Raw genomic sequence first — 25,336 nt, 5'->3', positions numbered from 1 at the left:
TGGCCTGCCAACTCTCCTGACGTGAACCCCATAGAGAATCTGTGGGATATTGTGAAGAGAACGTTGAGAGACTCAAGACCCAACACTCTGGATGAGCTAAAGGCCGCTATTGAAGCATCCTGGGCCTCCATAAGACCTCAGCAGTGCCACAGGTTGATTGCCTCCATGCCACGCCGCATTGAAGCAGTCATTTCTGCAAAAGGATTCCCGACCAAGTATTGAGTGTATAACTGTACATGATTATTTGAAGGTTGACGTTTTTTGTATTAAAAACACTTTTCTTTTATTGGTCGGATGAAATATGCTAATTTTGTGAGATAGGAATTTTGGGTTTTCATGAGCTGTATGCCAAAATCATCCGTATTAAGACAATAAAAGACCTGAAATATTTCAGTTAGTGTGCAATTAATCTAAAATATATGAATGTTAAATTTTCATCATTACATTATAGAAAATAATGAACTTTATCACAATATGCTAATTTTTTGAGAAGGACCTGTAAACTCTTCAAACTGGATCCAAGAGTGCCATACGGTCATCGATCATATGCACCAAGTTAAGTATGAATGAATTACTGTTTGTGTATCCGGTAGGTTCATTCATGAACGGGATAATTAAGGTATAAGCGTTGCTTGACTTTCTCTCTGAGGCCTACAGATCAAACTGTGTTATAGAGAGTTCACAGCAGAGACGCTGTCTCTACGACGCCGAGTGAAGCAGTTTCCCGGTCTGAAAGGAGGACAACAGGGATCGCATCACCGTGGTTACCGTAGCAACTGTGCAGTTTGGCCGGCCGACAGAAAGAGCCGCCCAGCCACACCTATGGAGGTCAGCTGGAAGCTAACCCTTTTGTTCACAGAGCTTTCTTCAAACTTCGTCGTCGCCCGGACAACTTTTCCTCAGCACGGTTCACATACGAGGTTAGGGTTTGGGCAGAGTGATAGAAGTAATTTAGAAATAAATAATCTAAAAGTTTTTCTTTTTATGAAGTTTGATTTTTTTTTGTGTTGAACTCAGCTATCTTGGTGCTAGCAGGCTATCTGCTCAAAAAGTGCTCAGTTTTGTGTTCTGTGTTTGTGTGTTTTGAAAGTTAAGACAAACTTTACTTTAAGGGTGATTTTAAATACAGAAGATTGATCATAACGCGCCGTCCGCACTCATGCATTTTAAACCTTTTATTAACGGTATTTTAAAGGTGTTTGATTCTGGTGTTAAGCTATCAGCTTCTTTTTTAAGCTTTAACTGCTAACAGCTAAGAACACGTGCTTGCCTGCTAAAGAATATTTACCCAGAAAGGTTGTTAGTTTCAAACTAGTAAATAATAGTTCCCGAACATTATTTTACTAAACTCGATAACTAAGTAAACACCATTAAACTCCATTTCTCCAAAAAGATTTGGCTCTTTTCCAAAATATTTCCTTAATTTTTTTAGCATTTCTTTAATAAGATTTCTTTAAATATTATTTTAATAAATAAAGGCAGCTAATGAGACACCGTTGACAATTGGTCATCCAGAAGGTTGGTTTTATTCAGCAGATCATTCTTTAAAACATTGTTATTAAAATATTTTATTTGATATTGCATTGTGAAGGGTTGTCTAAAGGTATGCTGATTATTGCCTAAGTTAGTTCCAAGACTAACTTGACTTCACTTCCAGAGTCTTAAATATTGCATGGTAATGTTGCATCACTTTTGGTCATGGTTTCAGCCATCTTTAATCAACTTGTTTATATTGTACATAGCCCATTAGTCTTCCCTATTCTTTAATTCTGCTTGGTAGTTAGTTGAATTGTTTTAGCATAGTAAAGAGTTTATTGATTGAAATATGTTTGACTTTGAGTTGACTTATTTTTGTTAATAAATTCTTGTATTTTAAGAAATTGTGTGAATTTATTCCATGTGTGTGCAGAGTTTTGCTGTTCAATAATGTCATAGCTTGGCTCACCCTTTTCGATTTTGTCCTAATACCACCGCCTTACTGGGCTGGTATTCACAAGACAACCCTTAACAGACCGAAATATTATTTGATAAAATATTAATATTAAATAATATATTCAGATTCATAGTCACAACATTTATTTATCCCAAGATAAATTTGAGTATCCAGTAGTATACAAAAAACCATAAATCTGCACATTAAACATACATTGAGCCTAGGCAAATAATAAAAGATAAAAATATATCTAGAAATAGCTGTTAACACAGTAGCTGCAGTAAACAGTTCAGCACAGTGCAAATAAAAGTGAAAATGAGCAGCAAAATAAGTAGGTTTAGCCGATAAATTGAGAAATCGGCAGATTTAAGTTCATATGGCGCATAGCTGGACTGTAAAATATTATCTGAACATAATTTAATGTTTGGTTGTTTTTTTGCAAGTTTTTCTTTCAAAGACTAACATTTTTAGCAAGTTTTTTTTCATTTCATGATTTATAAAAACTGTGCTGTACTGAGGAAAAATTATTTTTGTTCTAGTTTTTTCAAATACAAAATTTCAGTGAAACAGGGCTATTTTAATTTTGAGAGTAAACATTCTGGCCAAAGCAAAATATTGGTAACTCATTTTTCAAGCAAATAATCCAAAGCTTGCTGTCACAAAGCAATCTAAAACGTTTCTCTCAGTTCAGGTTGCTTTCCTGCATGAATTTTCATGTGATTTGTTAGTTTACCTTTTTCTTTAAAGCTTTTGCTGCACACGCTGCAGCTGAATGGTTTCTCTCCTGTGTGGACTCTAATGTGTCTTGAAAGAGATCCTCGTTCGCGACATGCTTTACCACAAACATGACAAATGAACGAGTTCTCTCCTTTGTGGATTTTCCTGTGCATGTTAAGGGTTGAATTTTGGCGAAAACGCTTTCCACAAACGTCACACCCAAACGGCCTTTCTCCTGTGTGTATTCTCATGTGTATTTTGAGCTCTACTGCTCTACGAAATGTTTTCCTGCAAACATCACAGCTAAAAGGTTTCTCTACAGTGTGAACTATCATGTGGTGAGTAAGACTTCCTTGTGCACTAAAACTCTTCCCACACTCCTCACAAACAAATGGTTTCTCTCCTGAGTGGATCCGCATGTGAACGGTTAGATTAGTGCTGCGGTTAAACCTTTTGCCACAAATCTCACAGTCATAAAGTTTCTCTCCTGTGTGGATTCTCATGTGTTTATCACGGTTGTATTTTGCCCGAAATCGTTTACCACAGACATCACAGCCAAAAGGTTTCTCTACTGAGTGGATGGTCATGTGTGTCATCAGGTGTGATCTGAAACTGAAGCTTTTTCCACAATCCCTACAGCTAAAGGGTTTTTCTTTCTTGTGAATCTGTTTTATGTGTCCCTTAAGATGGGACTTATAATTAAATGTTTTCCCACAATCGTTACATTGAAAAGGTTTCTCCCCAGTGTGAATTCTCATGTGTGTTTCAAGATTCAACTTACAATTAAAACTTCTCCCACAGACGGAGCAGATGGAAGGACTTCCTTCACTGTGAACTCTTATGTGAACCTTGTATTCTCCCTTTCTGCGAAAACTTTTCCCACAACTGTTACAGCAAAAAGGCTTCTCATCTGTGTGGACAAGCATGTGCGACTTCAGGTGAGCATTACAATTAAATTTTTTTTCACACTTACAACAACTGAATTCTTTTTCTCCGGTGTGAATTTTTACATGTCTGGCTAGATTGACACGACTGTGAAATGTTTTTCCACAATACTCACAACAAAACCGTTTCTCTCCTATGTGGATTTTCCTGTGAGCCTTCAGTTCCAGGCGTTGACTAAACGTTTCACCACATTTCTTACAGAGAAATGGTTTATCTCCTGCATGGACACGAAAGTGTCTTGTGAGGGACCCCTTGTGGGAAAACTGTTTACCACACTCAAAACAACTGAAGGCAGTTTTGGAACTGTTAACTTCCTCATCATTCAAACCTGACTTGGGTACAACACTCCAACCATAGCCACCATCTTCTGCTTCTGATCTAGGATCTGATGAGTTCTGCCAAAAATCATTATCACTAACATCAGTTTCTGAAGAGTCTGAATCTATTTCATTGATAATCTTTGAATTGATGTTTGAAACAAGCCTCCTGACTGGTTCTGCTATTCCATGGTCCTCTCCAACAGGTTCCATTTTTATCTGTTGAGTTGGGCTGCTGGTTGGAGGTTCTGTCACTTTGTTCTTTTCAGTTTTTATCTGACACAGCTTCTCATCATCTTCAGTCTTCACGGTTTCAGAAGCAAAAGAAATCCGGACTTCTCCCTCTTCATCCTTTATCTCCTTAGTGCCCAGGTTCTGCTTGATGACGTTCAGGTGAATCTCTTCACCAAATCTCACTGAAACACATATGCACACACATTGATATTTTGACAAATTTAACCTCATATTAGTGTTTTGATAAGTAGAATAAGAATTTAAGGGGTAACATCTAAACATAAAATGATTTAGAACTAAGAAATGAGAATATATGCTGATGAGGTTATGCTTTCTAAGATTATTAAGAGGTTAATTTTATCAGTCTTGGCTTAGATGGTAATGGTCATAATAAAATATACTCTGCAGAATTAAGGTACCGAGAACAGGTTTTTATTCCAAAACGGATCTCCTCAAATTTGAAATGTATTAATACAGTAAAACTAGAACCTTTTGTGTGTAAATGTATGAATTAGGGATGCATCGGTTTGGAGGCTAGAAATGGTTAGGCTTCTTTTACACTGAAGAATCAGACTAGGTCAGCGACAGTGACGTAACTAAGCTAGCTACAGTACACAGCTGGTCTTTATCATGAAAGTTCATTGTGACTGTAGATGACCCAACTTCAGCTTCTTTTAGTATCACTAAGATGTTTGAGAGGGTAAGGGGAAGCACAAAATGTGGAAGAGGAAACTGTTTCCCCAAAAGGTATGCCTGCTGTTCAGGGATGTGGCCACATGAACAGATGACAAAAAGGATGAAGGGAAAATCTGTCAAGAAACAGGCTTGATTTGGAAATATTTAACCAAGGTGGGTTGTATTATGATGTAAAAAAACAAACAAAGATGGCTATTCTGGTTAACAATGCTAACTGTGCTAATCACTAAAAAAGTAATGATCAGCTTTCATTTGTTGGCGTTTTTCAGATAAGTATCGTCATTTTGAACATGTATCGTATTTGTACTCAGGTATAGTTATTTCATTGTTTTATACATTATATTGGTAAATTTCTTAGGATAATGAGTCTTGTGTTTTGTTCAGATTCTGTGCATGGCCTAAAACATAAACCAATAACTAAACCTGTAGAGAGATGGAATGGTTATCATGTTTATTAACCCTAAAAAAAAGATTAAATGTCTGCAGATCATTTCTGACCTGTGACTCTGGAGATTTTGCAGGCACCATATGCACTTATAGAGACCCTTATATATTGTCAGGTTGTTCACTGACAAGCTCAGACTGGCGCAGAATTTCAACAACAAAGCATAATGTGGTTCAGATCAGGCCATTCCCTCAAATGTCTTCTGAAAGCACCAGTAAGACAGTGAAGTCCCCAGACTGAGTTCAACCACTTCTTCAAGAAGGTAGGGGAGTCTGATCTGTTGCTCGCCAGATAAGCAGGAACAACAATCAGAATCTCTCCCACACCTGAAGACATGATCCTCTGAAGAAAATTCCAACAATTGGTCAACAAAACTGAAAGACCTGGGTTACCATCATTAAGCCAGTCTCTGGTCGCATAGTTCTTTACCCAGCAGACATCCACAAGGTATCTTTACTAGATGCCAAAACCAGCTAAAATAGCTCCTGTCAAGGTGCTCACTGCTTTTCTGCTGCTTGTAATCACAACACGATTCTTTCTGACCTTGCTCATTACCACAGGGGAAGGTTGGAATGTAGTACATATTGAAAATCAAGTTCTTTCTCTTTACTACAGAATTCACTATCTGTATAACTGCAGCTCAACTACCGTCTGCTGACTGATTTCCCACTCCATTTACCCCATACAGGAACAAGAACCTCATGATTAAACTCTGTTATGTAACAGTTTTTCACTACCAAGCTGAAGGTAGATGTTGGCACTTTTCTAGCAGATGACCGGCAGCATCAGAACAACAGACCCAAAACGTCTTTAAACCTTGAGCAGTAAGCAGCCAAACATCAGGACATCTCTGCAAACCAACAAAACGTTTTCTGCCAGTAGAGTGGACTCCTTTAGAATAAAAACTAAATGATGAACCTGTTTTTAAGTAGTAACAAATTGCAATAAATCTATTTTTTAAGTTAAGTTCGCTTTTATTTGAATAACAACCAAAATCTGCCTCTGTAGGTTAACTTATACTGATAATCTTATTTCTCACTAGGCCAAACATCATTAAAACACTGTGGTGTCTCACATAAGGTCAAACATCAGGTAAATTTGGTGAGATGGGACTAAATTTATGTTAAGTTCTAATACTTCTGGTATTTATGAAGTGCATCTGGTGGATAAAAGATACTGATTTTAGGTTATGTTTTTCTTACTAGGATTGACGCCAGCTTTTCTCAGCTCCAGTTCTGATGTGGAGGCTGCAGGTATGAGGAGCTCTGCAGGATCATCTGAATGAAGGTTTCTCCTTTCAGACATCTTCTCTCCACCTGTGCTTCTCCTCTTCACCCTCAATCTTTGCAGCTCAGAGATGGATCGGTGATTTCTGGAAGAATTTGCTGTCTCCAGCTGCTTCCTCGGCCCAGCTGTATGAAACTGTCATCGCACAAACACAAACACAGATCAGTTTTAATTCAAAACATTTTAAATGATAACTTCAAAACATTGACTCAATAATGATTGCATCACTGCTGCAAAGTTAGACACATCTGATTCTGTATCATTGTAAAGGCAAATCATGGATCAGGGTCAGGTACTAAATGTTTCTGTAAAATTGTGCACTTATTTAAAAACTGAGCCAATATGCAGAAAAAGTGACAAAGTTAGTCCATGTTAATTAGTCATGTTACTCATGCTTTTGCACCTTTGATCATCTTCCATGGGGGGGTTTCAGACCGACCATGCATCAACGCATCTGCCTCATGGTTGTGTTGTACCTGCATTGATTTGATTAATTTGCTCATAGTTTGCTGTGATGCCAATAAATGATATCAGCAGGAGGTGACCCAGATATATTTTGGTGTGATCAGTTGTCACAATCTCTTTTTTTCTTTTTGTTTTTCAAATTTTGTTGCAAATAACACAAAAGATGTAATTCTTGCATTTAGTGAGACTAAAATAAGAAATTACAAAATAATTCAATTTGAGGGTTTTAAACATCAGAAAATGTTGTTGTCTTTTGTTTCCTCTCTGTCCTATAAAATATTCATTAAATGGCCCCAAAAACAAACCCCTTCTCCACTGGCTTCAGTTTTCTTTCCATACTTCAGAATTTAGCAAGTGTTAAACCCTGATTTAAATTTCAGCAGATAAAACCTAAAATTTCCATCCATAAATTGGTTTTCTTTATCCACTTAACCCTTACAAGGGCATGACCAACGGGCACACCCTGGATAGCTCACCAGTCTATCACAACCCAACAACAGAAACACACAGGACAGCAATTTAAAGTGACCAATTAAACGAACACGCAACTTTTTGAACTGTGGGAGGAGTCAGGATGCAAAAAGTCACACATTGGAAACATTCCCATATTTACCAAGTTCCCATGGTAATGATGGGAATTTGGACATCAAGCTATAATTGCATACATCAAATTTATTTACACAATATTTGTAAAGCTTACTTCACTTTTTATAGTCCACAGGCTCAAATACTCTGTAGTCCAGGGTTGCAGGAACCTTTCTGGTGAATGTGCAGGGGGCGTGGCTTCAACACCCCTTCAGTAAGGGAGCAGAATAGCACGCATACTCTAAACTGTGATTGCACTGATGGTTTTAGTTAAAATTATGCTGGAATATAAGAAGACCAACTGTACATAAAACCCTAGGTAGGGGTCAAACAACATTTATAATCAATATTTTAAATTTCTAGATAATTTCTATGATTTCCGATTATTGTTTCCATCTTGGAAATTTCCCAGAATTTTGCTAACCAATATATCTACATAAACATGATAATGACTTTATTGTTTTCCATGTTGGAAATCCCGGCGTTACAACAGTACAAACACATGTAGATTATAGATAAAGGAAATAAAAGTATAAATGACAATAATTAGAATAATAATGAAAAAAATAACAATAATGACAATATTTCAGGTCTGATGAAGATACTCTGGTTGTGTTAAAGCTGTTCGGTAGAACATCTCTCAGCTCTGTAACGTTGGAAACCAAAGATAAATTCAGTTTTTGGAGCAGAAATGTAGACTAAGAATCCTGCTAACAACCGCACAGACACGGAGAGAAACGTGTCTCTCAGTTCATGTCAACATTCTAGCAAACAGCTCCTTACCCTTCTATCAGCGGGTTAAATGATCGGTCCCTCATCAGTGATTCCAGCTGGTAAAGAAGGCCCTACCATGTTTACCTTTCTTTCCTGACGCAGCTTCGATTCTCCAGCGAAGATTCACGGTTCCCCTGGGTTTATTTAGCGGATAGCACCTCAGTTTGACTCGGTTCGGCTTCTAAAACTTAACACAATACCAGAACATGGATCTAACATCAATAAAGGACCTCTAAAGGCAGCAGAAATCTCTCCTGGGATCACACAAAGACAGTGCCATCTTGTGTCCCACCTTTATTTTCTTCCTCTTGTAAAAGAGAACACGTCAATCCGTCCGCCATGTTGGAAGAGGAGACAGCAGCCAGGGAATATTCAAGTTCGTCAGAGGAGCTGCTGTTAGAATCAGAAGCGGTTTAAGGTTGGTATTTACAAACAAAAGTAACTGTTTGACTGCCACGAATTCTAAACGTGATCATTAACCTTTTCAAAACATAAAACAAAAATATACAAATATATTTAAGTGTTGGGTTTCATAAAAACTACCTCAGTAAAATTAAGACATAGTTGTAATAGTATATCTGGAAGCAAATGTGTCAAGAGTTGTATGTAAAAGCCACTGATTTCATATAAAAGAGCATTAAATGAGCATTCAAATGATACCAACATCTGGTTTGTAGGTGAAACATTCTGACATTTCCAGTATTTTGAAGGCCTAAATTCTCACATTTACATTGAAATCTGAAAAAGAAGCTGTGCAGTTAACTGTTCGACTGTCTTTGGTGGTTGTTCTGTCTTTTCAGTGGTTGGAATAAATGTCAGTTAATCAACTAAATTCAATAAAATATCACAATTTGTTACTGTAGAACACAATACCAATAAAACATTGAGAAAATGCAATAAAACAAAATGTACACTTGTGCTGACGCCGCTGTGTAAATACAGACCTTCACGTCAATATTTATTTTGTCAACAGCACATGTAAACCTCAACCATGTAGTTATATACAGAGTATACAGTATTTATATTACAGAATTCAATTCAGTTTATTTGTATAGCGCCAATTCACAACACATGTTGTCTCAAGGCACTTCACAACAGTCAGGTACATACATTCCAATTAATCCTAATCATTGAACAGTGCAATCAGATTCAGTTATTTATTCAAATTGGATAAAAAGTTTTTCTGTCTAAGGAAACCCAGCAGATTGCATCCAGTCAGTGACTTGCAGCATTCACTCCTCCTGGATGAGCATGTAGAGACATTGGACAGTCACTGGCGTTGACTTTGCAGCAATCCCTCATACTGACCATGCATGTAGCGACAGTGGAGAGGAAAAACTCCCTTTTAACAGGAAGAAACCTCCAGCAGAACCAGGCTCAGTGTGAGCGGCCATCTGCCACGACCGACTGGGGGTTTGAGAGAACAGAGCAGAGACACAAAAAGAACACAGAAGCACTGATCCAGGAGTCCTTTCTATGTGAAGGAAAAGTAAATGTTAATGGATGTAGCTCCTTTAGTAGATTCACCTAGAAAGAAAGAACAGATAAACTCTGAGCCAGTTTTCAAGGTTAGAGTCTGAAAGAGAGCACATAGAGTTAGTTACAGTAAAAGCTCAGTCAATTTCCATGTCTAGGAGAGAGAAAAGGTTAAACACTGAAAGACAGGGCCACGTGGATCATCGGTAGAGGGTGAGCATTAAGTTGTTGCCAGCAGAAGCTCGGATGATCCCCCTCTCCAGAAAGGTGTCACAGGTAGACACAGAGTCAGGCCAGGTGTAGCTTCTAGGAAGAGAATAGAGAGAACAAGGTTAAAAGCTGAAATAACAGCAAATAATGCAAAATTGGAGAGTAGTGTGAGAATGTAGCGAAGAGGGTGAAAGTGGTCGTTATGTCCTCCAGCAGCCTAAGCCTATAGCAGCATAACTATACAGATAGTTTCAGTTCAGATTATTTAGTTAAACGGCGCTTATTTACAACAATGTCGTCTCAAGGAACCCCACAAAGGGTCCCACTGATGGTCATTGTTATACTAAAAACCACAAGGATTGGGATACCTCTCTCTGTCAGACTGATTATAACCATTGGAAAAGAGATGTCATGATTAAAAGTCTGTTAATCCTGTCTGATCATATGACTGTTTTAATAAGTTGTAGAGCACATACATATAAAAGCAACCAGTGGTGCATCTACATATTCTAAGTCTATGGTACCCTGTACCTTTACATGTAAACAGGAAATTAGGTTTAAATTTAACATGCTTTGATAATCTTTCTTAATTTTAAATAGGCTTGTTTCATATATGATTGTGCTTACAGTCTATGCTCTACCTCCTTCAAGGTAGATTTTGAGACAGAGGATTGGATGGGGTTTTGTCAAGGGCAACCTTGATTCAATAAATCGTTTAGCTCTACCTAATAATAAACATTGTAATACCAGCCTTTATTAAAGAGCCTTGTGGAAGCCAATTTTATTTATTGAACATTTTACAGAAAAGGTGCAATACATCATACCCAATTACATTGTAAAAACCACAAAGGATAAAATAAAACTGAAAAGACCAGTTAGCGACTGTAGTAATGAGATCATGAACTTTTTGAAATATCGATATCACTTAAGATTCTCATATGAAACATGAACCACTAATAAATCTGGGACCTCTGGGAGAAAGTCCAGAGGTACAACAGGAAAAAAAACTTCAGTATGACAAAGGCCTAGTAACTGTAAGGATAAATCTGCATCCTCTTTATAGAGCACACATTAAAACATTCAAACACTGTTTGTGGAGGCAGACTATGGAGACTCCTGCTGAAATTCATGTGCCCACCTTATATGGTAGAATCAAAGGAGCCGTTTGACCAGCACGTTTGCATTTGACTGAATGCCTCAAAAACAAGGTTGGGTCGGGTTTGTTCCCAATACTATTCTAACACTTATAGATTTATTTAAATGGTGTTCATTTTACCTTTCATTGCTGTGCCCTGTCCACCTGAAGGGATCACAACGAGACAAAGCAACTTCTAAGTAGGGAGCTGGATTGAACCAACTCAGAGGTGGAGGAGGACTACAGTTTAGCAAATATTTTATTTTTTTTTGCTTGCTATTTAAAAATAGAATAATGAACAAAGTCTTTTGATCATATTTCTTTGGACCAACAAGATGGGGGAGCAGAAACAAGCTGCCCCACTGGCTTTATTGTCTGGCCTCCTGTGTTGCTAATCATGGGACTGGGAATTTAACAAGTGAATATCAGGCTAAATAAAAGGCTGTTGTTGTCAACAGGGATCATTACAACCTAGCACTGGAGTGGATTATTAAAATCTCTCCTGCATATAAGTTGGTTAATCTAAAATGTATTTTATTTGAGCACAGGGAAACTTTACAAAGCAAAACCTTCTAATTCTTGTGCTGAGTGGTCGCCACAGTGCCTTCCTCTGCCTCCATCTAGCCTTCGACCTGCTCTAACAGCACAGCAGGGTGTGTAAATAAATTATTAAACATTATTAGAACTCAAGTGAATATTCTGGTTGTAAATGTACAGATTATCAACATTGTTTTCTAACTTGGTTTCCCAACTTGGGTTCCAAAATTGTCAAGCACAGCAGTGACACAATTATAATAGCCCCCCTTTCCATTGCCTGTAGAAAGCCCCGGGCTTTGTTTAGCCCAGGTTGCATTTAGATACAAATTAACTTTAATTAGCTTGAAATTAAATTTAAATGTATTTGTTACAGGGACAGTGCATATTAATGAAATTTCTTTCAATATGCCAGAGTTAGCCAGAACGCTATCTTTCAATAAGAATAAAACTACATATTTACATTAACAAAATAACTATTACACTAGGTCATTTTCTACCGCTTCTTCCATAATGGGTCGTGGGGAAGCTGGTGCCCATCTCCAGCAGTCTACAGGTGGGGGTACACCCTGGACAGGTCACCAGTCCATCACAGGACAACTGTTACTGCTATTACAATACATTTAATAAAAATACTATGAAAGCTAAAGTACATACAGACCAATCTTTAAAAAAAAATTATCAAAGATAATAAAGAAAAGATGATAGCGAGGCCAGCAAGAGCATTATTATTATAGCATTATTATTACTATCAATTAAAGCTAATGTTGACAACTCTGATTTTCAATAAGCCATTTCTTTAGCTGTATCCTAAATGCGTTGTAGTCATTTTGATTTCTGATACTTTCATGGGTAAATGGCCCTGGTCGGAAGTAAGTCTTTTCAGGTTTCCCCAAGATTTGTTAAAGGGGCCGGGTTGTGGGCAGCAAGGCTTAGCACCAGCAGCTTCAGTAAAGGCACAGGTTTTTTAATTAATTTGTCACAACAAGTAGTTTTAAGCTGTTTTTAAGCAAAAAAGTACACCTCAAAACTTCATCTGTGCAGTCAGTTTATCAAGAATGAGCCAACTTTGACATGTTTTTCCTGAATTTTCAGAGCAGCGAAGCTGTTGGACACTAACCGCTACCTGATCTCGCCCAGGCACTCTGGGACTTCCCGCTACCTGTTATCCGTTTGTGGCACCTGAAAGTGAATATAAAGCATTTAGTAGGTATGTGGTGAATAACTGCAAGTACCAGAAGATAAAACATAATATTTATCACTGGAAAGTTGTGACATTTTAAGTTATTGCTGGCATTAATTATAAACTGTTTCGCCACAGTTCTGTTAGACAAATATTTTAATCCAATGCTGATGATCAGGTCACTTTACCCTCAAGGCTGTCTTTTCATGTAAATGTAACTTAGTAGAGTATGAACTCTTTAATATTATAAATGTTTCATAGTTTTATGCAGATAGCTACTTTATATAAATATTTAGTTATGATTATACAGTCAAGGTCAATACTTCCTGACTGATTATCCGTTTTTTTATTCTAATGAATAACATTTTTACAAAGATCTTTTCTCTAGTTATCTGATATGATATGATTTGACCTGATGATAAAAGAAAAATAAGTGTTAATTGGTGTTTAGTAGTTATTGTAAATGAATCGCACCATTGTAAAGCAACAACTCTGGCCAGATGCAGGTTGGTTAAAATGTATTGTAAAATGATTTAAAACTTTTCCTGCTTATGGATCCAGTCCAATTTAGGGAATAATGGAAGGAATTAATCAACTACTCATTGAAATAAAAAAAATATTTATTAGCTAATGGGGGGTTTTCAAATGATGTTGGGGTCACGTCAGAGTTGGTCGCCATCTTGGGTGGCAGCTACAGCCTGTTTTCGTTGTTTCTCCATGATCAGTGAAGCGAAACTCCAGACCATTCAATTTAACTATGGGGAAAACTTGTTTAATTGTGGGTTGTACTGCACGTGGAGGTCAACACCAGCGTTCAGTCTAACGTCTGCCAGCCGTGATAGAAAATCAGTGTTGGAAAACAAAAAGACTGAGTACACAACGTCGACTACTGTGGCTGAATCGGATATCCAGGGCAGATTTGGATGGCTTGAAGCTCACTCACGCCCAAATGTGCATTATTTATTTATAGGTAAATAAATAATGCTCGACTACATTTATTGTAATAATATTCCGGAAAGTAGTTTGCCAAGTCCGTGAGCTGATCAGTTGATTCTGAGCTGGATGGCAGCACTCAGCGCAGTGACCTACTTCAGTAAGCTGCGCTCTCACGCCTTGACCAGCTAAATATAAGCTGCAATTTACCTTTACTGTTATACAGTAAATGCATTATCTAGTAATATAACTATTATGTAATTATCCAATAAAAGACAATATTGAACCTACCATGGAGGTTGTGCCTATGTTGTGGCTATGAAAAAACTGTTGCACACTTGTCTAAAAATTATGTGCAGCCAATCGTATGGATTTGCACTAAACAAACCAACATATGGATCCTTCTCGTTGATGATCGCAATTTTCTTGAGGTACGTGGCCTAATCAGGAGGCTGTAACGACTGTAGACACTTATCCATAGTCGAAAAAGTATGTAATGTTACAAAGTTGTGAAAAGCGTGAAGCGATACCGAGACACCCAAGATGGCGGCTCGAAGTGTGGCAGCGACTTCAGTGAAAACCTCCCATAGTCTTTTAAACAGACTAAAGAAGTAATGCCATCTGCTGGAATGAAGGTGTATTGCAGTTTTCTTCATATCTTCCCCATAAGTCATTGGGTTGATTTAAATAAATGGTCCGTGGCCTCTATAAGCCATGGAAAAAGAACATACAGAATTCCCTGGGATTCCTATTACTTTGCTAAAACAAATCCTGGGGCTTTAAATCCTAGGGCTTCTAGTGAAAAGGGGCTAATGTAACAGGAGCATAATAAACCATTGGAGAAAACCAGAATTGAAGGTTTCTGTTCCATTTGAAATTTTATTTATTGAAAATATCCAGATGGTATGATTCACTTGTCATTATGCAAGCCAAAAGGAAACCCCACATTTGGACAGCTACAAAAGGACACAAACCAGTCTGTCATCATGAGCCAGTCTGGTCAGTATATCCTGGCCCAGATGAGTTTCCTGCATGTGTTTTCATGTGAGCTGTTAGCTTATATTTTCGGTTAAAATGCATGTCACAGACACCACAGCTAAATCGTTTTTCTCCTGTGTGGACTCTCATGTGCTGTGAAAGAGATCCCCGCTCACAGAAAGCTTTACCACAAACATGACAAGCACAGGATTTCTCTCCTGTGTGCATTCTTATGTGAATCTTTGCATGTGAGCTTTGACTGAACTGTTTTCCACAGATATCGCATCTAAAAGGCTTCTCTCCTGTGTGCACTCTGGTGTGTATTTTAAGCTCTACGGGTCTACGAAATGTTTTCCCACAAACATCACAAGCAAAAGGTTTTTCAGCTGCATGGACCACCATATGATTCACAAGACTTCCCTGTGAACTGAAACTCTTTCCACAGAAGTCACAAATAAATGGTTTCTCTCCTGTGTGGATTCTTATGTGCGTCTTTAGATTGGCGCTGCGGAGAAATCTTTTACTACAGAAACCACAGTCAAAGAGTTTCTCTCCAGTGTGGACTCTCATGTGTGTCCCACGATGCTCTTCTGCACGAAACCTTTTCCCACAAACATCACAGCTGAAAGGTTTCCCCACAGAATGGGTGATCATATGGGTCTTCAGAAGGGATTTAAAATTGAAGCTTTTCCCACAATCCCCACAACTAAACGGTTTGTCTTTAGTGTGGTTTTGCATGTGCATCCTAAGACGTGATTTAACTTTAAACGTTTTACTACAAAGATCACAGCTGAAAGGTTTGTCTCTGTGGACCTTCATGTGTTTGTTAAGGTTCATCTGATAATAAAATCCTTTTCCACATGTGCTACAAATGAGCGGCTTTTCGTCAGCATGCACTCTTAGATGCGCCTTATGGTCGCCCATTCTGCGAAAACGTTTACCACAAACATCACAGGGGAAAGGTTTCTCATCTGCGTGTATTTTCATGTGTGTCCTCAGTTGCACATATTCACTGAAAGTTTCACCACAATTTTTACAGAGGAAACGCTTTTCCCCAGTGTGGACCCGCAGGTGCTTCTTAAGGGACCACTTGTGGCGGTACTGTTTACCGCACTCAGAGCAGCTGAAGGATGTTGCAACAGTTTTACAACCTACAATATTCTTCACACCTGGCTCAAGTACATTGGTCTGCTTCCAACCATTCTCACCAGTTTCTGTTTCAGATCCAGAACCGGCAGATTTCTGCCAGTAATCATTACTACTTACATCTGTTTCGGAAGAGGCTGAATCATTTTCATTAGCATTTAGCTGTAAATCAATATTTAGATCATGTTTCCTGTCTTGTTCAGGTCCTCCACAGTCCCCTCCTTCAGTTTTTATCCACTGAGCTGAGTTGCTGGTTGAAGGTTCTGCCTCCATGTCTTCAGTTTTTATTTGATTAAGCAGTGAGGATTGAGGTTTCTCTTCATTATCTTCATTCGTTACAGTTTCAGCAGTGGATGTGATCCTGACTTCCTTTTCTTCATGTTTCATCTCCATAGTATCGGGTTTCTGCTTGTAGAAGTTCAGGGAAACCTCTTCTTTTTCAACCAGACCTGAAACAAATGTATAATCAAGACTCAACAACATTCAAATATCAAACTTAATTTGGTTTATTAGTAGAATTTAAAAACAAACAAAATGTTAATGGCTTGTTGCTAAATTAGGTTTAATTTTAAGAACTAAATGTGAAAATAAACTACTGAAATAAAAAAAAATACAATAAACTTCACAACCCTTTGCAAAGATTAAATGAGCTGAAATGGTTTTGGTTTATCATGTAAAGAGAGAAAAACGTAAAATGACCTTTTAATTTTAGTTAAGTGTTTAAAAATAAAGTTTGTGGAAAGGCATAAACTAAATATTTTACTAGATGTCTGGTTGTTAAGCATACAGGATGTCTTTTAGATGAGTGACACTATTTCAGCATAGGGAGCGGGAAGAACGACAGCAGATAATGGAACATCGCTGGATTATAGAAGCTACTCTGTGTCATTTTGTTGAAGAAAATGTTGACATCATTTTTGAACCTTTTTTTTCACAAATTAAAAAATAGATGGAGACTCAATTAGAATGACAATGACAACGGTTATTGACATTCTCATAAATAAATAGCTTCTATGTCTGTTGAGCTGAAATTAGTGTGTGGACAGCTGTCTTTTATACAGATAACAAGTTCAAACAGGTGCAGTTAATACAGGTAATGAGTGGAGAACAGGAGGGCTTCTCAAAGAAGAACTAACAGGCCTGTGAGAGCCGTGATTCTTAATCGTTGGTAGGTCATCAAAAACTGATGTCATGCAATAAAATGTAAACTAATTACTTAAAAATTACACAATGTGATTTTCTGGAGTTTTGTTTCAGATTCCGTCACTCACAGTTGAAGAGAACCTATGTTAAAAATGAAAGACTTCTACATGCTTTGCAAGTTGCAAAACCTGCAAAATCAGCAGGTTCTCCCCCCTGTAAATGTAAAACACACCTGAAATATTTTAACCATGTTAATGTTTGGCCTCTCTGTCTGGACAGTAAATATGATCAGGGCTCTGCAACCTTCACAATCCAAAGAACATACAGGTCCTTCTCAAAAAATTAGCATATTGTGATAAAGTTCATTATTTTCTATAATGTAATGATGAAAATTTAATATTCATATATTTTAGATTCATTGCACACTAACTGAAATATTTCAGGTCTTTTATTGTCTTAATACGGATGATTTTGGCATACAGCTCATGAAAACCCAAAATTCCTATCTTACAAAATTAGCATATTTCATCCGACCAATAAAAGAAAAGTGTTTTTAATACAAAAAACGTCAACCTTCAAATAATCATGTACAGTTATGCACTCAATACTTGGTCGGGAATCCTTTTGCAGAAATGACTGCTTCAATGCGGCGTGGCATGGAGGCAATCAGCCTGTAGCACTGTTGAGGTCTTATGGAGGCCCAGGATGCTTCGATAGCGGCCTTTAGCTCATCCAGAGTGTTGGGTCTTGAGTCTCTCAACGTTCTCTTCACAATATCCCACAGATTCTCTATGGGGTTCAGGTCAGGAGAGTTGGCAGGCCAATTGAGCACAGTGATACCATGGTCAGTAAACCATTTACCAGTGGTTTTGGCACTGTGAGCAGGTGCCAGGTCGTGCTGAAAAATGAAATCTTCATCTCCATAAAGCTTTTCAGCAGATGGAAGCATGAAGTGCTCCAAAATCTCCTGATAGCTAGCTGCATTGACCCTGCCCTTGATAAAACACAGTGGACCAACACCAGCAGCTGACACGGCACCCCAGACCATCACTGACTGTGGGTACTTGACACTGGACTTCTGGCATTTTGGCATTTCCTTCTCCCCAGTCTTCCTCCAGACTCTGGCACCTTGATTTCTGAATGACATGCAGAATTTGCTTTCATCCGAAAAAAATACTTTGAACCACTGAGCAACAGTCCAGTCCTGCTTCTCTGTAGCCCAGGTCAGGCGCTTCTGCCGCTGTTTCTGGTTCAAAAGTGGCTTGACCTGGGGAATGCGGCACCTGTAGCCCATTTCCTGCACACGCCTGTGCACGGTGGCTCTGGATGTTTCTACTCCAGACTCAGTCCACTGCTTCCGCAGGTCCCCCAAGGTCTGGAATCGGCCCTTCTCCACAATCTTCCTCAGGGTCCGGTCACCTCTTCTCGTTGTGCAGCGTTTTCTGCCACACTTTTTCCTTCCCACAGACTTCCCACTGAGGTGCCTTGATACAGCACTCTGGGAACAGCCTATTCGTTCATAAATTTCTTTCTGTGTCTTACCCTCTTGCTTGAGGTGTCAATAGTGGCCTTCTGGACAGCAGTCGGGTCGGCAGTCTTACCCATAATTGGGGTTTTGAGTGATGAACCAGGCTGGGAGTTTTAAAGGCCTCAGGAATCTTTTGCAGGTGTTTAGAGTTAACTCGTTGATTCAGATGATTAGGTTCATAGCTCGTTTAGAGACCCTTTTAATGATATGCTAATTTTGTGAGATAGGAATTTTGGGTTTTCATGAGCTGTATGCCAAAATCATCCGTATTAAGACAATAAAAGAACTGAAATATTTCAGTTAGTGTGCAATGAATCTAAAATATATGAATGTTAAATTTTAATCATTACATTATGGAAAATAATGAACTTTATCACAATATGCTAATTTTTTGAGAAGGACCTGTATTCTACCCTTAGTCCAGCTACATAAACCTCCTTTAGAGCTGCAAATGTCACACGAATCTTGTAAGTTTGTTGTAGTTTTTGATGAATATCTACGACAGAAAGATTGTTGTCATCAATCAATCAAATTTTATTTTCATTTTTAAAGAACCACCATTTTATTTCTATTTTTAGGTTTTAAAATAAAACAAAAACCTAAAACTTTATCAAAAAGAGGATGGATACAGTTCCTTCTATGGGATGTTGCAAAATCCAATAGTTATTCTATGAACAAAACGAAAAACTGCTAAAACCTGCATTTTTACTACATCTATATTTAAAAAAATGAGTTGGTTGAGTTGGAGCCAAAGTTATTAAGAGTTATTGTGGAAGATCCAATAAGCCAGTTGTGGCTCCGGAGCCGAAGGTTGCAAACACCTGGAACAGATCATATAGAACCCGAAATAATCGCCACAACAGTTTCGGCATTCATAATGTAATCAGTAGATTGTTTTAAACAGAAAGTAGCCGTTTCCTGTAAAGGTAAGTTGTTTTGCCAATGTATTCCTAGAAAAATGATCGTTATTTGATAATCCAGATGTAGAAAGTCTAAACTGTCCCTAGTTTCTTTGTTGGAATGTCATGCTGACAGAGAATAGGTCAGATTAGTCTCCAGAAAGGTATAAACAATACATTCTCATGTATGCGAAACTGTTGGCTATGTTTGTGTGATGGGTATAAAATCATCTGATCTTAACTACGTTTCTGATTTTTTCTGATCCGCTCTGAACATGCAGTTTGGGTGTAAAATTGTATTTCAGAATGAAATGATGTGGGTTGCCAGAATTTCTAAGAAGTAGAGCAAACAGCCAAAATAACAGTGGACAGCAGAATGGTACGAAAACCACAGCATGTCAGACTATTTTAAACCTCTTCTTAATGCTGCAACAGTGCTGAAGGAAAAAGGAGTATTTGAAGTGGCCTAGTTAAAGTCAAAATGTGTTTAGTCTTAAATCCAATTGAGAAGCTGTGGAACCTTAAACAGGCCATTCAAAGTACAAAAACCTCTGATGCAATTCTTCAGAGAACAATATTTCATAAACTATCGGGAATATTTTACCATAAACTCTTGATGTCAGTTGTTGCTGCCTACAGAAGCACAACTGGGAAAATTACGTAGGGCCAGTTTGGTTTTGGGAGATTTTTTTCCTTCATAGATGAAGTCATTATTTGAAAACTGAATTTTGTATTTATTCAAGTTATCTTTGGTTTTAAATTTTATTTCATGATCTCAAATGGTTTAATTAAAAACAAAAACAGAGGACATCTTTAAGGGGGAAACTCCTTCTCTGACTTTTTAACAGGGTTCCTGCATGTTTTCATCAAAACAATTCCCTGCTTCTCCAGATTGCATAGGAAACCTGCTGTGAACAACTGGCTCTGATTCAGCACCAGAACCATTTTAGTTGAAAACAAACCTTCAGTCTCAAAGAGATCAACAGCGCTAACCTTAGTTAAAATGGTGAAAGTGATCTAACGTGGGGACCTTTCCTAAAATAAAACTTGAGAATATTGGGTGTTCCTTCTTTCCCTTTTATCCTAAATTTGAATTCTGAATGTGTTATTTTTATTTACAAATGTATTAAAGATTAAATTCAAGCATGAAAGCTACCTATCCTGATCCATTTTTGACTCAGCCCTGTGGGTCATGCACATCGATCAGCTATTCCAGTAAATATGCTCTCTCTCTCCATTTATTCATAAATGCATTTTAAACAGAGTAAGAACTGAAGTGAATTTAAGGTGCATTCAAACCACCGACCTATAAACAGTCAGTATAAATGAGGATTTATGAAGTTTGGCCAGATCTAATTCACTACCTAAGTACGGAGACTAATCATTGATCTGATTATGGATGTTTCTTCTGATTTTTCATTGGATGAAAAAGGTGTAACAATGTTCAGAGTTTCTAGGAATTTTCCAAGACTGCGTAAATCCACTTTATACTTCACCACTGCTTCCACTCAATTATGACAGTAAAGCTAGGTGTGATAAATACCATTTCACACAGTAGCTCATTTGAGATGATTTAGCATGAAAATGTTCTCCTAAACAGGTTGATGAATGATACTAATGCTTCATGTCATGCTTACTGGGCTTTTATAGGTTGGCATAAGTTGTTTTTTTGTAACTGCATGCAGTGCCTATGTAACTAAATCCTTGTCCTTATGGTCATATCATGATGTAATACTCACTCTCTGATTATCTGTTTGTGTTGATTGTAACGTCCGCCCTATAAAAGATGTTTCAACCATGATCTCACTGCATGAAATATGTTTTCCAACAAATTTGATGATGGAATATTAACAAACTTTCAGGTATAGCAAATTTAAAATAAAATATTTTGGCTGCTTGTGTTTTTGTCTTCATTTAAAAAGCAATTTAAACCGCACCAACATCCTAAAGAGAAGGATTAAAACCATCATTCAAATCTGAAAAAACCCTACCTCCAAATTAAGAAAAAAAAACCTGCATGAATGAATTTAATCTGTGAACCTCTCTCCTTGAGAGGGGTTGGACTCTGTTCTACTCTGGAGTGGCCCACGGGGAGAGGCGGCGGGCTGGTGTGGGTTTGCTTGTTGCCCCCCAGCACAGCCGTCTCGTGTTGAGGTTTACCCCAGTGGATGAGAGGGTCGTATCCCTGCGCCTTCGGGTTGGGGAGAGGTCTCTGACTATCATTTCAGCCTACGGGCCGAGTGGCAGTGCAGAGTACCCGGCCTTCTTGGCGTCCCTGTCAGAGATGCTGGATAGTGCCCCTCCCGGGGACTCCATTATTCTGCTGGGGGACTTCAACGCCCACGTGGGGAACGACAGGGACACCTGGAGAGGCGTGATCGGGAGGAATGGCCTCCCCGATCTGAATCCGAGTGGTGTTTTGTTATTGGACTTCTGTGCTAGTCACGGATTGTCCATAACGAACACCATGTTCAAACATAAGGGTGTCCATCAGTGGACTTGGCACCAGGACACCCTAGGCAGGAGGTCAATGATCGACTTTTTTGTCGTATCATCAGACCTTCGGCCGCATGTTTTGGACACTCGGGCGAAGAGAGAGGCTGAGCTTTCCACTGATCATCACCTGGTGGAGGGTTGGATCCGCTGGAGGAGGAGAAAGCCGGACAGACTTGGCAGGCCCAAGCGCATAGTGAGGGTCTGCTGGGAACGCCTGGCAGAGCCCTCGGCCAGGGATGTATTCAACTCCCACCTCCGGGAGAGCTTCGACCAGATCCCGGGGGATGTTGGAGACATAGAGTCCGAGTGGACCATGTTCTCCGCATCTATTGTCGATGCTGCTGCCTGTAGCTGTGGCCGTAAGGTCTGCGGTGTCTGTCGCGGCGGCAATCCCAGAACCCGGTGGTGGACACCGGCAGTAAGGGATGCTGTTAAGCTGAAGAAGGAGTCCTATCGGCTGTGGTTGGCTTGTGGGACTCCTGAGGCGTCTGACGGGTACCGTGAGGCCAAGCGTGCTGCGGCCCGGGCTGTGGCAGAGGCAAAAACACGGGCCTGGGAGGAGTTCGGTGAGGCCATGGAGAAGGACTACCGGTTGGCCTCGAAGCGATTCTGGCAAACCGTCCGTCGCCTCAGGAGGGGGAAGCAGTGCTTCGCCAAAACTGTTTATAGTGGGGGCGGGAGACTGCTGACCTCGACTGAGGACATTATCGGGCGGTGGAAGGAGTACTTCGAGGATCTCCTCAATCCTGCCATCACGCATTCCGTGGTGGAAACAGAGGCTGGGGACTCGGGGTTGGACTCTTTCACCACCCAGGCTGAAGTCACCGAGGTGGTTAAAAAGCTCCGCGGTGGCAAGGCTTCGGGGGTGGATGAGATCCGCCCTGAGTACCTCAAGTCTCTGGATGTTGTAGGGCTGTCATGGTTGACACGTCTCTTCAACATTGCGTGGCGGTCGGGGACAGTGCCTCTGGACTGGCAGACTGGGGTGGTGGGCCCCCTTCATAAGAAGGGGGACCGGAGGGTGTGTTCCAACTACAGGGGGATCACACTCCTCAGCCTCCCTGGTAAGGCCTACGCCAGGGTATTGGAGAGGAGAGTCCGACCGATAGTCGAACCTCGGCTTCAGGAGGAGCAGTGTGGTTTTCGTCCCGGCCGTGGAACACTGGACCAGCTCTATACCCTCTACAGGGTGCTCGAGAGTTCATGGGAGTTTGCCCAACCGGTCCACATTTGTTTTGTGGACCTCGAGAAACCATTCGACTGTGTCTCTCGTGATGCCCTGTGGGGGGTGATCCAGGAGTGTGGAATCGGGGGCCCTTTATTAGGGGCCATCCGATCCCTGTACAAGCGGAGCAGGAGTTTGGTCCGCATTGCCGGCACTAAGTCGGACCTGTTCCCAGTGCATGTTGGACTCCGGCAGGGCTGCCCTTTGTCACCGGTCCTGTTCATAACTTTTATGGACAGGATTTCTAGACGCAGCCAAGGGCCGGAGGGGGTCGGGTTTGGGGACCAGTGGATTTCGTCTCTTCTTTTTGCAGATGACGTGGTCCTGCTGGCCCCCTCTAGCCAAGACCTACAGCATGCGCTGTGGCGGTTCGCAGCCGAGTGTGAAGCGGCTGGGATGAGGATCAGCTCCTCCAAGTCCGAGGCCATGGTACTCGACCGGAAAAGGGTGGCTTGTCCTCTTCAGGTTGGAAGGGAGTTCCTGCCTCAAGTGGAGGAGTTTAAGTATCACGGGGTCTTGTTCACGAATGAGGGAAGAATGGAGCGGGAGATCGACAGACGGATCGGTGCGGCTGCTACAGTAATGGGGGCACTGTGCCGGTCCGTTGTGGTGAAGAGGGAGCTGAGCCAAAAAGCGATGCTCTCAATTTACCGGTCGGTCTATGTTCCTACCCTCACCTATGGCCATGAACTTTGGGTCATGACCGAAAGAACGAGATCCCGGATACAAGCGGCTGAAATGAGCTTCCTCTGTAGGGTTGCCGGGCACTCCCTTAGAGATAGGGTGAGGAGCTCGGCCATCCGGGAGGGGCTCGGAGTAGAGCCGCTGCTCCTCCACATCGAGAGGAGCCAGTTGAGGTGGCTCGGGCATCTATACTGGATGCCTCCTGGACGCCTTCCTCGGGAGGTGTTCCAGGCACGTCCCACCGGGAGGAGGCCCAGGGGACGGCCCACGACACGCTGGAGGGACTATGTCTCTCGGCTGGCCTGGGAACGCCTTGGGCTCCCCCTGGAGGAGCTGGAGGAGGTGTCTGGAGAGAGGGACGTCTGGGCGTCTCTGTTGAGTCTGCTGCCCCCGCGACCCGGTCCCGGATAAGCGGAAGACGACGAGTACAAAGTTTGATGAGGAAGTGACTTATTGTACTGGTTGCATCTCTCTGCTTGTAATTTAATACTTCCTATCAGCTAGAGGATAGTTTGTTCTTTCTGTGACATTTTGGATCATCTGATGTTGTCCAAAGCAGTTTCATGTGAACATGCTCATACGTAACATCAGAAACCCTCAGTTATTTCACTGTAGGCATGTTGATATTGCAAGTCACTTTTCCTAAATTGCAGCAAAGAAACTCCATGCTGGCCTTTCTATTTGTAGCAGAGATCAGCTGATCAACCTAGTGCCAGTCAATCTGTTTGCCATACCAGCAGATGTTCAGGCTGAAATCAACAGAAACACTGAAGGGATGCAGAGCTGGACTAAAGAAGAAGAGGCAGAGAGATGTGAGGTGAGAAAGCCGAGGATGTTGGAGGAGCTATTTCTGGATCTTCTTGTTATAGTTTAGTTAAAGCAGATCAGCTGAAGATACTCTAGATATATTAGACATGTTTGGTAGAACATCTCTCAGCTCTGACGGTGATAAATTCGGCTTTTTGAGCAGAAATGTAGACTTATAACGCTGTTGACAATCAGACAGATATGGAGAAAAACATGTTGGCAACTCTGCTTATGTCAGTCTCCTTATCCCCTCATCAGCGGTTTAAAGTATCTGTCTGACAAAACAATCTGTGCTTCGTCAGGAATTACAGTAGGGAACGAATGCCACACCATGTTTACCTTTGTTTTCTCTCGGTGCTCCAGCGAACATTCATGCTCCCTCTGGGTTTATTCTGTTAGCCTCTTCCTCCATTTTGTACATCCGGGCTCCTAAAACTCACCAGACTTCAAACAGCAGCCACTGGTCTAAAGAGACAGAGAAATCTGATTTTACAGCCGCCGTTTTACCCAGGAATGTAGCTGTAAAGCATGGGAAACATCTCTACCGGAAACACGTGACCT

General features: G+C 40.3%; 2 protein-coding genes and 1 long non-coding RNA gene across 13 annotated transcripts in view; 1 reads left to right on the top strand and 2 right to left on the bottom strand.

Moving 5' to 3' along the window:
• LOC124874649 (gastrula zinc finger protein XlCGF57.1-like) overlaps positions 1–8,726 on the bottom strand; it is a 26,173-nt gene extending 17,447 nt beyond the window's left edge. For 2 of the 11 annotated variants that reach the window (XR_007039862.1, XR_007039861.1), the window contains exons 1-4: positions 8,408–8,525; positions 7,740–7,833; positions 6,490–6,709; positions 3,432–4,328 (exon numbers count right to left, since the gene is read on the bottom strand). Coding sequence is in view for 9 of the 11 variants with exons in the window: in XM_047376088.1 (XP_047232044.1) it covers positions 2,602–4,328; positions 6,490–6,709; positions 7,740–7,833; positions 8,408–8,442 (2,076 nt within the window). In the remaining 2 variants the exon portion in view is untranslated. Of the gene's footprint in view, positions 1–2,059; positions 4,329–6,489; positions 6,710–7,739; positions 7,834–8,407; positions 8,586–8,690 lie in introns of those variants that run through there. The other 9 variants (XM_047376096.1, XM_047376092.1, XM_047376095.1 and 6 more) reach the window with 9 other exon arrangements.
• Positions 8,679–15,261, top strand: LOC124874652. The gene is made up of 3 exons (XR_007039864.1): positions 8,679–8,816; positions 12,849–12,963; positions 15,125–15,261. It is a non-coding gene; the product is annotated as an uncharacterized LOC124874652 (long non-coding RNA).
• LOC124874651 (gastrula zinc finger protein XlCGF57.1-like) lies at positions 14,722–25,336 on the bottom strand. The gene is made up of 2 exons (XM_047376099.1): positions 25,115–25,336; positions 14,722–16,442 (listed from the first exon to the last, which is right to left on the bottom strand). The coding sequence occupies exons 1-2, from the start codon at positions 25,143–25,145 to the stop codon at positions 14,854–14,856; spliced, it is 1,620 nt and encodes a 539-aa protein (XP_047232055.1). The 5' UTR covers positions 25,146–25,336; the 3' UTR covers positions 14,722–14,853.

Source organism: Girardinichthys multiradiatus, chromosome 10 (genome assembly GCF_021462225.1).
Source record: "Girardinichthys multiradiatus isolate DD_20200921_A chromosome 10, DD_fGirMul_XY1, whole genome shotgun sequence".
NCBI classification, from domain to species: domain Eukaryota; kingdom Metazoa; phylum Chordata; class Actinopteri; order Cyprinodontiformes; family Goodeidae; genus Girardinichthys; species Girardinichthys multiradiatus.
Note: the sequence above shows the minus strand (reverse complement) of the source record. Positions and strands in the feature narration are given on the sequence as shown.

Excerpts from the sequence above, each read along its gene's own strand:
- LOC124874651 (XM_047376099.1), bottom strand. The coding sequence starts at position 25,145 with ATGTTCGCTGGAGCACCGAGAGAAAACAAAG. Across the intron at positions 16,443-25,114 it reads AGCACCGAGAGAAAACAAAG|GTCTGGTTGAAAAAGAAGAG; the intron begins GTAAACATGGTG and ends CATTTGTTTCAG.